We start from the raw sequence: 15,988 nt of genomic DNA, 5'->3' as shown, positions 1-15,988 counted from the left end.
CCATTTAAGTCTCATCACTCTATGAGAAATCTCCAACTAATCAGAGAAAACATCTCACTTTCCCTTTTCATTGACACAAACGATCTCATCTTTATCTTCAAACACCCTCTCTTCCCACGTTTTCTTTCATAAAAATGGACTGTCCCTCCTGTCGAAATGAACCGCTGCCCATGTGGTCTTACACTCACTCCGGTTTCACCGAGGAGCTACTTGTATGGCGGACTTATTTAGGTAGGTCTGCTTGTGGAGAATATCAGAGTAATTTTTCAATAAACTATCTCTACTCAGTGTAAAATTAGGCATTTATGGAAAGCTATCGTTATAAGGCTGTGCTGTACTATGGAGAAATGTTTATGAAAAAATCAGGAAAAAGTATGTATATTCCCTATATGATTATAATGATGTTAGAAAAAGAAGCAAATAATGAAAAAAGACTGGAAGCACACACAGTAAAAAGATAATAATGCTCGTATTAGAAGAGTAGAGCAGTAGGTATTTTCCTCTTCTGTGCTTTCCAAAGTGCCTATAATGTGGTAGTATTACTTTTTGAACAGTATTTTTTCTTGAAATATAATTCACTCAACACAAAAATTCAACCATTTTCAGTATACAGTTCAATTATTTCCACAAGTTTACTGAGTTACACAACTGTCACCACACCCAGTTTCAGAACATCTCTCGCACCTCACTAAGATGCCTGTCTGCAATGGGCACATCACTTCCACGATGAAGTGCGTTGTTGCAGCTGACACAGACTGCGAGGAAGTCAACCCTCTGTCCACTCCCAGGACACACTACCCGGAGCAGCCCTCTCTCAGAAAGCCCCCACTCCCTCCCGCTTATCGGTGCCAATCTCTGGAAGGGAGGCGCAGACCCACTGCTTTCCACATTCTCCCCGGGCTTCTTCACTTCTTGTACTACTGAAATTGCTTCTGTAAAAGTTCCTAAGGACTGCTTAAGTACACGCAAAAGTTGTCATCATTCAAACTAGTTTTTCTCACCAGGATTTTTGTCTTTTAACCACAACTTCCACCCCCATCCTGAAAGTGTGTCTTCTCTGATTTCTGACATGCTGCTCAGTTCTGAGTCTCCTCTTAAAATCATGACTGCTTCTCATCAAAACTGCCTTTTTTTCTTCCAGACAGAAAATAAACCAAGTTCTCTCTTTGGTTTTCTTTCCTCTCCATACTTGCTCTGTTGTAATTCCAACTACTGTTCAGTGTAATAACAACTCAAACTAGTTAAAAACTAGTAGACACACATTAAGAGAAAATACAGGCCTACTGTTTCATAAACAAATAACCAACCAGATTCTCTAAAGATATTTGAAGAATTCCTTGGCTTCTGAAGCACCTACCCTTAATCAACAAGACACATAAAGACATACGAATTGTATATGGTGTTGTTTTGATAAACTAGGTAACAGCTTTGATTTTCAACCAGGAACAACTCTGTCTCTGAGGAAACACTTGGCAGCACCCAGAAACATTTCTGGCTTTCACGACTGTGCAGAGACTACGGATGTCTAGTGGGGAAAGGCCCGAGATGCTTCTAAATATCCTGCAATGCCCAGGGGAGCGCCCCCCCCAACAAAGAGTTATCCAGCCAAAATGTGCACGAGATCGAGAAACCCCAGTTTAAACATATAACTACTACTATAGGCTGAACTATGTCACCCCAAAATGTGGAAGTCTTAACCCCCAGCACCTCAGAAGGTGACTATATTTGGAGACAGGGCCTTTAAGAGGTAATTAAAATAAAATGAGGTTGTCCAGGGGGCCCTCACCCTGCTGACTGGTGCTTCTGTAGGAAGGGTAACCTGACCGAGGAGACACCAGGGTGCCCATCACAGGGGAGACACCACACATGGTCACGGAGAGGCCGTCCTCTGCGAGCCAAGGAGGGAGGCCTCCACCAAGCCTAGACCTGCCTGCACCGGCCCCTCAGACGTCTGACCTCCAGAACTGCGAGAGGATAAACTCGTTCTTAAATCACCCAGGCTGTAGTATTTTGTTACGGCAGCCCTAGTAAACCACTACAACTATATTGCAAAAATGTCCATTCCTCTCTCAGTTATAGAAAATGTCTCTGCCTTTAGGTTCTTCTTGGCTAATTCCTTCCATAGCTCCTGTACCACCCCAACAGCTCTGAGTTCTCTGCCATCATCGCCTTGCCTTCCACCCAGTCTTCTCAACTGCGATCTTTCGGACGCCACACATCCGAAATGGATGCAACACGGAGGCGTAGACAGGGCAGGTGGTGCGGGGGCTCAGGGTCACTCCACCACATCTGCAATGTTTTGGCAACTTTCATAATTGTGATATGGAAGATACTAACTACAAAAAGGTAAGTAGAGGAGACCTAACTGAAAGGAGACCCTACTGAGTTACTGAAAGTAGAGGACAGAAAAAGAACGACAGGCAAATTAATGATTCGGCCCAGTTCTTCCATCCCTACGGATTAAACAGTTCCTATGCTCTGCTTTCTGACCAAAAAATTTCAAGAAAGCGAATTTTTAATACCTAAAAATGCATACTTAGCCACAGAAGAAAGGGAAAATAATGAGGTTAGACAAGAATAGCTTTACCTTTTCTGCGATTTTCAGAGAAATCTCCCTAATGGTGTTCAGAGGAGGATAAAGCCGGCCCTCTTTCAGGTGTTTATCCGACACTTGCTGAGCTATAACCTTAAAAAAAGAAAGACAAACAAGTTTATGCTTCACACCACAGAGCGTGGGAGCTATGAGAATAACTAGGGGACGGTCACATACATGGCTGTCTACAGCTCACATTAAAGTGCTCGTCTAACTTCATCTCTCACTTTATCAACGGAAAAGCTAAGCCCAGAGAGGCTTGGTGATGGGTAGGATCACACAGTTAGTGAAAAAGCTGGAAACAGAATTTGGGTTTCCACTTAATCCATTTCGTTTTCTACCGCACCACGAAAGGCCCGCAGCTCTCCCATTGGATGTGCCAGACGAACGGGAAACAGGAGAAGCATTGGAGGAGGATGGAGCCAGAAAGGGGCGGAGGGGAGGGACCCAAGGCAACCCGCCACCACTCCCAGCTCACACAACCTTGCACAGGAGGTGGAGCAGGCGGCTGAGAAGCCGACCTCAGAGCCACACTGCCAACAGGATTTTAATTTTACACAGAGTCTGGATTATCTGAGTCACCTGTCTACCCTAGGTGTTTTCGGCCCCCAAATCATTCCATATTTCTGGATCAAACAGTACAGATTTAAAAATGTGCTGAGGGTAGATCTTATATTAAGTGTTCTTACCATAACAACTTCTCATATGTCAATCATAACTCAACAAAATAGTTAAAAAAAACTGAAACAAACTGACATTATGAGCCTCCGGATGAGATGCACCGAGGATACAATTACTAGGCACACGGTGCTCCTAACAAAGCCATGGAACCTGAATTAAATCATGAGGAAACAATCAGATAAGCCTAAATCGAGGAACACTGTAAAAACAACTGGCCAGTACGCTCCAACTGACATAAAAGAAATGAAAGTCTAACATATTCTTGAAGATTAAAGGATCAGCCTAGATGCCATAGAATTCTTAACAAATGACTGGCAGAACTTGAATTTGGACTGGAGATTAGAAAATAGTATTATATCATTGCTAATGTTCCTGAATTGATAATGGCACATTGATCACAGAAGAAAATGTCCCCAAAAATTTAGGAGCAAAGGGACATGCTATCTGTAAGTTGCTCACAAAAGGCTATCCAGTAAAACCCCATGTGTATATGCATACTTACAAAACAGCACTAAATTATGACTGACTCTACTGGGGCACAGAGGTGGACTCGGCAATGCTGACGTTCCCTCCAGCTCTATGACTCGAAGTCTTGTAGTGGGGCCCTCTGAATCAGTGGGTATAGCTGGGTCTTTATTTAACAGAACTATGGATGCAGAGAGGACATAGAAAACCTTCCACATTTGAGGTATTTTGAATAGTCAAATACTTATTTTTCAGTATCTTTAATATATTTTAGATATTTTTAAATCATGAAATTACTTCTGAAATATTGCTTTTAGAGACATCAGCAAATAGGAAAGCCACAGCCCCACAGAGGTGCTTAAAAGTAGTTCCTGCCTTTGAGACATGTATGAGTTACTGAGGCAACAAGCTAAAGGAAGCAAAAGGGAATAATGGACGAGGAAACGGCCTAGGGCCTGGGCTAACGGGGAAATGTGAGTGTTGGGACATCCGGAGGAGCAGCAGAGGGAGCTTGAGCCTGAACCGAGGGAAAGCTAGGAGTCCCAGAACGGCACAGGGGTGGGCGCTCTAGACCAAAAGCTGAGATGCGTGAGCTGCTCTGGGTGAGTCCAAGCGTCCTGACTTGGGGGGAGGGAGGGTTTTGTGTAGAGAAATCAGGATCGGAGCAGTGTCAGATTAAGGAGTTTGAGTTAAGTCCCAAGGGTGACTGAGGACTTCTGAACAAGGATATGAACAAGGATATTCAGGCAGGGGTTTGAGGACAGAGGGAGGCCAATTTCTAAGCCCCGTTTTCTCTTTGGTGATACAAGACTAATAACATAAAATGTATAGGATTAAATGAAATAAGTGCCGTAAAGAATTTACCACACAGTTGGGGAAAGTAAGTGTACAATCAATCTTAACTATTTCATTTAAAGAATAAATAAGCAGCCAGCGTGGCAGAGTGCAATAGCTTTGGGGGTCCTATCTAGTTCTACAACATTTTAGCTGATTAGCTGCTTAGTTTGAAGGCAGGTTATGGAACCAACCAACTAAATCTTTTTCCAATTGTTTACATGAGATGCATGTATGTTGCTCCTGTTGCCAGGGGCACGTTGCTGATGTTCAACCTCGTTGTGCCCCCGCCCCCAGAATGTTACGCAATATCATTTTAAACAGACTGGGGCCAGTTAGAAGATGGCTGAATATTGGCCTAAAATTACTGGTTGTTTTGATAAGCCATTGGTATCTCTCCATCTCACTACAGTGTGGCTGCTTTCAAATAATCTCTCTTCATTTCACTTTAACAACGTTAGGCAGATGCATTTTCAGTTATCCAGTGGCTTAAAAGAACGGAAATTTCCTCCAGAGGTTGTTGTCCTTAGTAATCATTTCTAGTGTCCTCTGGGAGACTGGGCAGTGGGGGGGAAGAAGGGACACAAGCAGGTGATTCAAGAGGAGTGGTGTGAGGGTAGGAGGCCAAGGTGTGCCTCCCAGGTGTGGACAGGCTGCTGCGCAGACAACGCAGAGCCAGGAGGGCTGATGGGGGCCCCGGGGGCTCTCACCGGAGGCCCAGAAGACTGTGCAGTGTACCAGCAAAGACAAACGTCTGTGTGACATAAAACTGTCCAGGAATAGCCTTCGGCACTAGTGCCAATGCCTGAGGTTCCTAGTTCTGTAAGATACCTAACTAGTATTTTTCCAATAGTCTTCAGTTATTTGAAGTTGCCAAACAAAAAATTCATCTACATCTCCTATATGCTACTTTTGCTAACTACAAATATAATCTAGATGTAAGGGACTTTCTTCTTTTTAGGACCTCCTAGCAGTGAATATATGTAGTATTGTATTAATTCTTCTGGCTAAGATGTCAGACTATCCTATTTCATTTACTTCAATAACTATTCAGTTTCTGCTATGTGCTTTTAGCATCATGCTAGGTGCTACTGGTATTCTGAAAGAAGTATATGAAAGACTCTCTTTTTAAAAAAGATAATTTACAATTTAACTATAAGGCAACACTTACGTGTTTAAAACAGGAAGCTCTCAAGGGCATAATACAACTAGGAATGAAATTTCAGTGCTGGTATGTTTGATGAAGATGCAGCCACGGCTAAGGAGAAAGACTGAGATGAGCCAGAGTAGCCACAAAAGGATGAGGAGGGACTGAGCAGTGACCTGAAGGAGAGGCTTAGCTAGATGGAGAACAATTTCCAGAGTTTTCCAGCAGGATAATAAACCGAGAGTAGACTATAGAAGGGGCAGTTACATGGAAGCACGTACGCATGGTGAATTTGAAGACTTTGGGAAGAGAGAGAATGAAAAGAAGGTCTGCCTTCTAAGCAGCGGTGCCCGTTAGAAAGGGGGATCACTACTATCAGTGCGAATGTTGATGCAAGGAAAGACGAGAGGTACGGTTTCACACTTTCACACATCCCGTGTTTAAGCAAACAGCAGGGCATTTCTGTGCAAAGGCCTGTTAGGTAACAGGAGATATAGTAGAGATGATACCAGAGAGACACAGACTTGGCCACCTTTTGAATGAAGCTAATGGAAACAAGAGCATGGATGAGATCTCTGAAAGCAAAAGGAAAGGGGAAGAAAAAAAGGACAAAAATGCTCCTCCTCGCTGAAAAGGACATGAAAAGGACCCGGTGAAAACAGTAAGGTGGCGTGCAGGACAGGCGCCTGGGGTGCAGTCCGAGAGAGGGTGGGGCGCTGAAGGACGTGGCCAGAGAGACTACCAGCTTGGACAAGAATAACACCACGGACACAACATATCTGAGTTATTTTTCTTCAACCCGTTTTTTGGTACTACTTTTCCTGGATAGTACATGGAGTGATTTTTCCCCACGAAATTTGTCACTAGAGGGCGCTGGAGTGCTGCAGGAAAGAAAAGACCGGCTCTGCAAGTCAAAGGTCGTTTTTTTCCCCTTATGATCCATGCGCTGGGAAAATACACTGATTATATTTTCCCTAATGCTATAACTTTGAAAAGCTCTTTTAGTAATTAGACATCTATTTATGTTCACCAGAATCTTTTGAGTTAAAGAAACTCTGAGACATCCGTCGTCATGCCTCTAATGCAGCCACGACAAAGAAAAAGCAGAAGAGTGCGGCTTCCAGGCATCTGCTCTCACAGTGTGACGCGGGGCCCTGGGACAGCACTCCTTTGGGTCGCATGGATGACATAAGAATCTCCGTTGATATTCTTATTGTCTATTGATCAATTGTTATTTGGTTCAGTTCAGTTACAATGCTATGCGGTGGTTCAATTTTCAGAGACGAAATGTGTTCACATTTTCACTCTTTAATTGCATCATCTTCAAACATGGTATCAAGTAGATGAACATCCTGATTATGAAAGGTTCATAATTTTACAACTACCTGTATGTCCAGTCATCATAGCCTCCTGAGGCTTGGGGACAAGGGGAACTGATGGGAACCTGAAGCTCATGTTACCTCTTGTGCCGTGAGTACTAACGTCCTTTGTCTTTTGCCAGCGTGTATGAAAAACTGTGGCGGGCTAAGTTCTTAGCTTGCAAATAGGGTAAAATTTCAGAGCTTCCACTGTTTGAAAAAATTTTTTACTTATTGACTTAGGGGAGAGGGAGACAGAAAGAGAGACAGAGAGAGGTTTGTTGTTTCACTTAATTATGCTTCACTGGTTGATGCTTTTATGTGCCCTGCCTGGGGACCGCACTGGCAACCTTGGTCTGTCAGGACGATGCTCTCACCAACTGAGCTACCCAGCCAGGACTCACAGTTCTTCACAGCAGCTTAGCAGAGCTTCCCTAGCGGTTCTTCTCTGTGACATTCTGAGGACCCAAACTAGAGCCCATTTCTGTCCTTTTATAAACACACAATTCCCTGTTTTAATTTCCTTTCTGCTTAAAACACTTGAATGGTTTCTACTTTCTATACTCTGATCCCTATATGATAAACACATCTTCATTATACCAAATCAGGCTTTCATTTTAAATCTTCAAAATGCCATTATTTAGGAAGGTTCTTAACAGAGAACTATTTGCTGCTGAATCTATGAACTGGAAACAAAATTTTTACTGTCTCACTGTTGTCACAGAATCTGACTAGAAGTGTGAAAATAAAAAAAAGGGGTCCATTTAAGAAGTCAGAACACTTTTTAAAATTTTTTGCTGGGTACTGAAGAACAGTCTTTTACAAGGAACTCAGTGTGAACCCGCTACCCACCCCCTAATCTCCACTGGGAAAGATTTTCTCTTCTTCAGCTACACCTTCTCGGGAGTGAGCTGACACTGAACTAAAGAAAACATTAGACAGGCTCCGCTGAGCTCATTTGGTATGTTGTAGTCTTGGCAAACTTAGAGTATTTTACAATACCTCAGCAGTGGTGAGAAAAATCTTATCTGGGATGTGTCTCAGCCCACACGCCACAACACCAAGAGCGACTCCAGGAAACACGTAGGAATTGTTGCCTTGGCCGGGATACAGAGTCCGTCCATCCGGCAGCGTGACTGGATCAAAAGGACTGCCACTGGCGAAAATTGCGCGCCCCTACAACCCAGACACACGACTGTTAAAAGCAGCAGGATATCTTAAAACAAATGAATCACTGCAGAACTACCCCATATGAGGATTTAGAAAGACATTTAATTTTCCAGTAACTCCCTAATAAGTTTGGGCAAGTTTTATGATGTTGGCAAGAAGTTCTTGAGTGGGTGATTATTACTGCTCTCTATTTCACTCTCTGCTCCCTAGAGAAATGTGCAAATCACAGGACACCCAAACGCCTGGGACCACTCTACCCTCGGCAGCGGTCCATCCCATAGGGCTATCAGCCATTTCTGTATAGGCTTCCAATGACAGACTTCTGAAGACGAAACTGACAACAGTAGAGTATTAGAAAGAATAATATTGGGGGTGAGAGTTTAGGAATCAACATATTTCCACATAATCACTGGGACAGAATTTATATATTTCTATATTGTGAAGAATTACATGGAAAATCATATGGGAAATAAACCCATTAGAACAAGTGGACTTAGCAAATAAGAAGATAAAATGATCAATACTGATCAAAAACTGTCTTAACTTTTTCCCTGTCTTAATATTTTGTCCTAATGTTTTTAAGGAACCACATGTATCACATGCTTTAAGATGTCCTTCCCTCGGGGCCTGTTAGGCACCAGGCTCCGCACCATGGAACACAAGGGGAGCACCTGTCTGATTTAAAATGAGTAACTAACTTACTCATTTTATATCAATATGATAGAATATCTTTTGTAAAAAGGTAAAGTTGTATAAAGATTCAACCTATAAAAGATAAAAATAGATGAGAAAGAACATAAAAATTCTCAAGTAGGTTATGAAAGACTGGATCTCATTTTCAGGCAGATCTGATACGTTCAGCTCTATTTAGCAGATAAAATGTTTTATTACAAGTAACTTTCTCATGTAACTAAATTACTTGATACATATCTTTGATCAATATGTATATGTTATTTGATATGTACATATACTTTTTTAAATTTTATTTATTTATCTTTAGAGGGGAAGGGAAGGAGAGAGGAAGAGAAATATCAATGTATGGTTGCCTCTCATGAGTCCCCTGCTGGGAACTGGCCTGCAACCCAGGCATGTGCTCTGACTGGGAATCAAACCTCAATCCTCTGGTTTGCAGGCCTGCGCTCAATGCACTGAGCTACTCCAGCCAGGGCTCTGTACATATACTTTTGAACATTCAGAGGAAAAAGACCTGCAACCTTACAATTTATGCTTGTTTAACTTCTTCCCTGCCTTCACTCCGATGCCCAGTCCTCCTGCCTATTATTCTATGATCATCATATTTCACAGAAGAGTGGTATTAAATCAATGATAGATAAATATTCTCACCTATATGAATTATTCATATGGAGAAGGAACTGTCTCCATACCGTTTTTGGTACAGTTTTTTAAGGTTCAATTTTGCATTTTGTATCTTTAGCCTTTCTGAACTCCGCCTGTGCCTGCAGCAGAGACTCACACCCAGCCACAGGCAGACCTTGCTTTGTTCTGAAATCCTTTGGCTGACCAGTGTTTAAATTTTCAGTCTCAAATAACTTTCAATTTTATGTATAACAATACAGAACATTAAACACATTCATAACAAAGAGTGTAGTACATTCATATCAGATGCATTCAAACTTAAAAACCATCTATATACATTTAACTAAGTTTGCTTATGACTGTTACAGAAGAGTTTATAAGCCATTGTGGTGCATTGAGATTTGAAATGAGGTGATTATTTAAATACAATGTGCCTACTATGTGCACTGCTAAAATTTTGTTATTGCTTAGAGTTTTTTTCCCCTACTGTAAGCATTAAAGGACTACCGATGAAGCAAATTCCCAAATCTAGAGACGAGATAAAAATTTAGATCAGTGAGGACACTGATGCCATCCCAAATAAGAGAGATGCTCTCACCAAAATTTCACTAATTCTCACAATAAGCATTTAGGAAAACAGTATCAAAGAAATGGGGCCATCACCTTCCAATCTGCAACTTTGTGTCACATTTACTTTTTCTAGTTCATTTTGGATTTATTTCCAAAATAAACATATTAGACATCTATTTTGTTTCAATGACCTTTTCAAGCCTTTGAAGGGAAAAAGGCTCTTGTCAACATGTCAGTCAAATGTATAGTAATACAAATACAGTATAAACATGTGACTTCTTTGGAGACGGTGAAGCACCGAGGCTCTGAGGACTCCACCCCCAACCTGGCTGGACGTCAAAGTGGCCGCCCAAGCGCTCCACCCACGGCGTCAGAATCCAAACCTCGGATTTAGCAAAGCAAAAATAAGATTGTGGTTTTTATGATGTATGCTTCAATGTTTTGGAAAAGCTAGTTAAAAGTTATTTTAATAAGCATTTAGAGTCAAGCTTTCTCTTTTTTTAACTTTTATGTTTAAACCTTAGATGATTCCAAATCATTTGAGGAAAATTATCAACAAAATATTACAAAGTGTAGTTTGTTTTATTGAAGAAGGGAGTTCTAGAAAATAGTTCTCATCCCTCGTGATTTGTTCACTTTTCTTTCAAGTTTGGTTGTATAATTTTTGAAAGTTAAGTGGTAAGCTCCATTGATATCCTGGGCTTCCCTATAACGAATCAAAAGTTGATTAAATATGTTATACTTTTGCTTTACCTTAGTCACTTTATAGCACTGCTCTGCAGTACATTCTGCTTTGCTGGTTGGATTACTCAAAGCAAAAATAATAGGCCGTTCATTGAAGACAGCCATATCTTTGAGAATTTGTTCTGAGAATGCGCCACCAATTGCAGCAACTCCTAAAGGAGAAATGAGAAACCAGTAAACAGGACTGTCATTCGTTAACTGATCCAAGAAGCTCATGCCCCAAAACAATGAGAGGTCATTTTCTAACAGACCCTAATAAAATATAAAGTATTTTTATTAAATTGACACAAAAGATAAGTTTATTAATGCCAATGATCTTTAGGGTTATATTGGGTTGGCCAAAAAGTTTATTTGGTTTATTCTGTATAATGGCTCTACTAGCAATTAGTTTTCTTTAACTTCATTTGAAACAATTTTGTTAGATTGTATTGTGACAGTTGTTATATCAGTGTTCATTCAAAACTAATCAAAATGAGTGAATTATTGTGTGGCAATTTTAATATTCAAAATAGAAGAAAAGCAGTCTTTTTGGAATATGATGCTTTACTATGGTAATAAAGGAAAAAATACACCTGAAATACAAAAAAAAGATTTGTGCAGTGTATGGAGAAGGCACTGTGACTGATCCAATGTGACAACAGTGACTTGTGAAGTTTCATGCTGGAGATTTCTTGCTGGAAGATGCTCCACAGTCAGGTGGACCAGTTGACATTGATAGCGATCAAATGGAGACATTGAGAACAATCAACACTATACCATGCTGGAGATAGTGATATACTCCAAATATCCAAATCAATAAAGTTATTGGTGAAAATGAAAAATGTGTCTTTTTATGGAAAAAAGCCACACAAACGTTTTGGCCAACCCAAAAAGTTCATTTGACTCACAATACATTTAGCTGGTGACTAACCACTAAGCATTTTGATTAAAGGCATCTATAACAGGAAATTAAAATGTGCCCAATATATAGTATCACTCTGTAAGAAATATATCTGAGTATATTTCAGTCTCTAATGCTATAAAGTAACTGTCTTTTATAAACTATTGCTAACATTTAAGATAATTACCCAATTCAACTTAAAATTGAAGTGTGATTGAAAGAATTTTAACAGAACAAAGTAATTTGCATAATATAAATGAAAAAATGCATGATTTCTGATAGAACATATTTTGTAAAACACAATTATAAAGGCGGCCTACAATTCCAGTTTTGAAGTAATTGTTTCTATTATGGTTATCATCATTATTCTCAATGTTTTCACCTGCTTCACGAGAGCTTGTAGGAATGGAACTTAATACAAAGCAAGCGCTGACATTATATACACACAAAATAAAGAGATAAAGTTTAATGACTTCCTTTGAGTTTTCAAGCACATTAAAACTGACCATAAACATTTTACCATGCACATGCATGAAGTATATGAGCAATATAAAGACATGTGAAATCTGGTCCCTGCCTTCAAGGAGGGTCGACTGCAGCGTTGTGCAACCCCGGCACCCAACCAGTTTGGGTGTGGCAGTTCCTCGTTGCAAGGGGCTGTCCTGTGCACTTTTAATCTCTGCTCATTAGATGTCAGTAGCCCTGACTTCCCCTCTACTCCCAGCTGTAATAACCACATACAGCTCTAGAGATTGTCAAATGTTTCCTTGGGGGCAAAATCACTCCCTTTTCAAAACCACTATCTATCTGGAGCAATTAGCCCTAGAAAAGTTCTGAACAGGCCAGGTACTGACAGCCTGACAAAGCTGGAAGAGGGGGCCACACACTTCAGTGGGGATCAGGGAGACTAAGAAGACAGCATGAAATAGCAAAGCCGGATGCCTGTGGGGTGTTGTTGCTTCAGTGAATGTATAATTCTGTTTGTCAGCTCCAAGGAGTAGAATTTCAAAAGGCTAAATTATACCTACAAATCTAGTAGTAAGAAAACTAGTCAGATGAAAATGGGATTGGAGGGGGGTTGCGGGAGGGAGGGAGGAAGTTTACTTACCTATGAGAGCAGTTGGTTTTATTTCTCGAACAATGTCTTCTAGGTGCTTCATTTCTTCATGTTTATGAGCAAATTCCTCTTTCTCTTCTGTTAAGGAAGCACGTCCCTAAGTAAAGCAAACAGGAATACATGATAAATCCGCCAAACATAAGTGAGTCAAAGAAACTTCAAAATATTACCCTCATTACCAGTATTTATGTTTAACATTTTTATGTATTACAGCTGTTTTTAAAGTCCTCTCTCCAATTATCAGAGTCATTTCATTAATTCTTTTAACAAATATTTATGTCTCCAGACAATGTTCTAGCAATGGGGATATAATAGTGAACAAAATAAAGTCTTTCCCTTATTTAACTATTATTTAATATTAAACATCTTAATTCCAAAGACATTTGTGAGAAACCAGCATTAACAAATGGTAATACAAAATGGCATATAAATAAAGGTACTGTTTACTAAACATTATTTGTTTTAATAGAGTTTCTTAGAATATAGAATTGGCCTAGTTGCAGCTCTACCAGTGTATGTACCGTGGATTAAGAATGGAACTTGACGCCACATAGATAAAATAGTTTGGTTTTCTGAGTAAGTATTATATCTTTATATGTTTATTTGTAATGTTTTGATTATGAATGTGCCGTGTGTTGTTTAAAAAACATCTAATGACAATATTCTAGTTGTGAATTTTTAAGATTTTGATTATATAATAAATCCCTACCTAACTTTATATGGTACTTTATAACTTATAAGTTGTTTACTTGCTTCCCTTACAATTTTGAAAAGTAGAACAAGTCTACTTAGAGTTATTTTGCAAGGGAAACAGAGGCTTTGAGATGGTAAGCTCCTTGCCTGAGGCAGAGGATGGCACTCAGGTTTTCCAGCAATGCACTGTGCAGCTCTGGGGGAAAGCCTTACCCATAGTACTGAAGATTGTTCTCGAATTGTTAATCCTAAAGATAACACAATTTTCTTGTTCAAAAGAGTTATCATTTTATTCGTTTTTAAAAGTAATACATGTGAATTATAGGTAATTTGAACATGAACTTTTTGCACTTAATTTGTAAGAGAAGGATAATAAGAATTTCTACCGCAATCAGGTAGTTTGTGGATTAAATTTACATAATAATTCTAAAGCACTTGAGAGTGTGCCTGATTTTGAACAAGAGAAACACTGAATTTTGTTGTTCTTTTATTTATGCATTCATGGACTGATTCTTGTATGTGCCCTGACAAGGGATTGAACCTTGGCGTATTGGGATAATGCTCTAACCAACTGAGCTACCAAGCCAGGGCTGTGCTTATTTTTTTTTAAGCTTCCCAAGTGATTAAAACAATTAGTTTTGAGAACCACTGCACTAAAGGATTTATCAGATCTCTAGCAGATACCCCTTTTTAAAAGGCGGTGATATGTTTTAAAGTATAAAATGATGAGTTCTAAAGAAGGAAAGCTACAGAATAATGTCAAGTGACAATTACAGACCTCTAGTACTGCTTTTTGGGTGACACCCTGAGGTACAATGAAAAATATTTAATGTCAGTTAAACCCCTGGGTTTTCTTGGAATGAGAAGCAAATCATAAAGAAGATAGATAAACACTGTCTGAAAATAAAGGCTGGATGCTCTTCTCACGAGCATCTTCCTTCCTCCATCACAGCAACGGCACTGGCAGCGCCCACCTGGCTTAGCCAGAACTTGGCCTGAAGACGCGCCTCTGGTGAGAAACGTAACACGGCCGCACCCCACAGGCTTGACTGCTGGCGGTGACTGATGATGGCTGAGAGAACACTGAAAGGCGGCCAGGAATCACGAAATAGTAATACTAGCATTACTGAAGGGCTTCACTTGCCAAAAACAGAAGACCCACAAGACAAAATAAAGGTCTCCTAAGTGTTTTCTATACCATTTTCAAAGACGCTGTGCTCAGCTGGTTTAGATTTTAAAAAGTATTAGAATGTGACTGTTTATGGAACTGGTAAAATTAAGGCCACTGCCTCTACCTTTGGACTTCTACTTTATGTACCGATGGTCATTTTTCTCCTTTTTTCAAAATCTAATTTGGAATCCACATTCTTTATGCTGATTACTTCAACTGAATATAGACACAGAGTTGTTTTGCCTTCATTCCTCCTTTCCAGGACCCTTAGCACTTCAGCTCTTTGTCATCTCTTGGCAAAGTGCTTGTGGGCACTTATCTCAGAAACCCCAAATTCTATAGGTTTTCTTTTTTTCTAAGAATCTGTAATGACACCAAATACATATAGATGCCTGAAAATTTCCTTTGAATGCTATTATTTCTTTTATCTCCCCCCCTTATTTTGTGCTGATTCTTGGTATGGTGGAAAAGAAGGTACAACATAATGAATTATTACCTTTATCAAAAGCACGTAACATTCCCATAAGGGTCGGAGGATAAGTGGCGGATTGTCGAGATTTGGGGTTAGCACTCCATGACCCAGGACAGGTATAAAACATTAATTCTAGATTGCCACTGAAAAATACGTATTCCCTCCTGCACACACAAACACAGAACTCTTCCATAAGTGCCTTCCTTGAATCCGCATCTGCTTGGACAATTGGCCCCATGTCACGGACCCGTGCTTTTTGTCATGCCCTTGGTTCGCTGGAGTTGAAGCTACGTAGTCCTTCTTTGGATCTGTGCACAGTGTCTGAAACATTTCACTACAACACTCGCAATGAAGGTATGTGAGCTTGTTACAAACCTCAGATCTGTGTTTCGTCATCTCAGGACAGATTTAAAAAAGACAAATAATGTGACAAAAGTATTTTCCATGCTAGAGCATAACAAGGGTGCAGAGTTGTCATGATTTAAGATAATAGGTTGTTAATGCCATCAATGTTTAATTCTGTACTGTTAAATATCAATATCCACAATTTTCTGGCTGTCTAAAAGGCTCATGTACATAATCTTTTGTCTCTACTCTTTTTAATACATATGTATATGGTATATTGATCACAGTTTATATGAAATAGAAAAGAGAGGAAAAAATCAAGCCAGATACTTTTCACCAAGCTTCAAAGTTTTTAGGAGTTAGAATTTTTTTAAACCACAGTGTATGAAATGTATTGACCATCATTCAAGGTGGTGATAGCATCACTGGCT

General features: G+C 39.9%; 1 protein-coding gene across 1 annotated transcript in view; it reads right to left on the bottom strand.

Annotated features, from left to right (window-relative positions):
* The window catches only part of ME1 (malic enzyme 1), a 157,833-nt gene that overhangs the window by 2,425 nt on the left and 139,420 nt on the right, over window positions 1-15,988 (bottom strand). The window contains exons 10-13 of the mRNA XM_037039460.1: window positions 12,868-12,973; window positions 10,889-11,031; window positions 8,081-8,254; window positions 2,588-2,686 (exon numbers count right to left, since the gene is read on the bottom strand). Coding sequence (XP_036895355.1) covers window positions 2,588-2,686; window positions 8,081-8,254; window positions 10,889-11,031; window positions 12,868-12,973 — 522 coding nt within the window. The remainder of the gene's footprint in view (window positions 1-2,587; window positions 2,687-8,080; window positions 8,255-10,888; window positions 11,032-12,867; window positions 12,974-15,988) is intronic.

The sequence above is a fragment of the Sturnira hondurensis genome, unplaced genomic scaffold, assembly GCF_014824575.4.
Source record: "Sturnira hondurensis isolate 20B ecotype Veracruz unplaced genomic scaffold, ASM1482457v3 Scaffold0025370, whole genome shotgun sequence".
In the NCBI taxonomy this organism is placed as follows: domain Eukaryota; kingdom Metazoa; phylum Chordata; class Mammalia; order Chiroptera; family Phyllostomidae; genus Sturnira; species Sturnira hondurensis.
The sequence above is the reverse complement of the archived record's forward strand: the minus strand, read 5'-3'. Positions and strand labels throughout refer to the sequence as shown.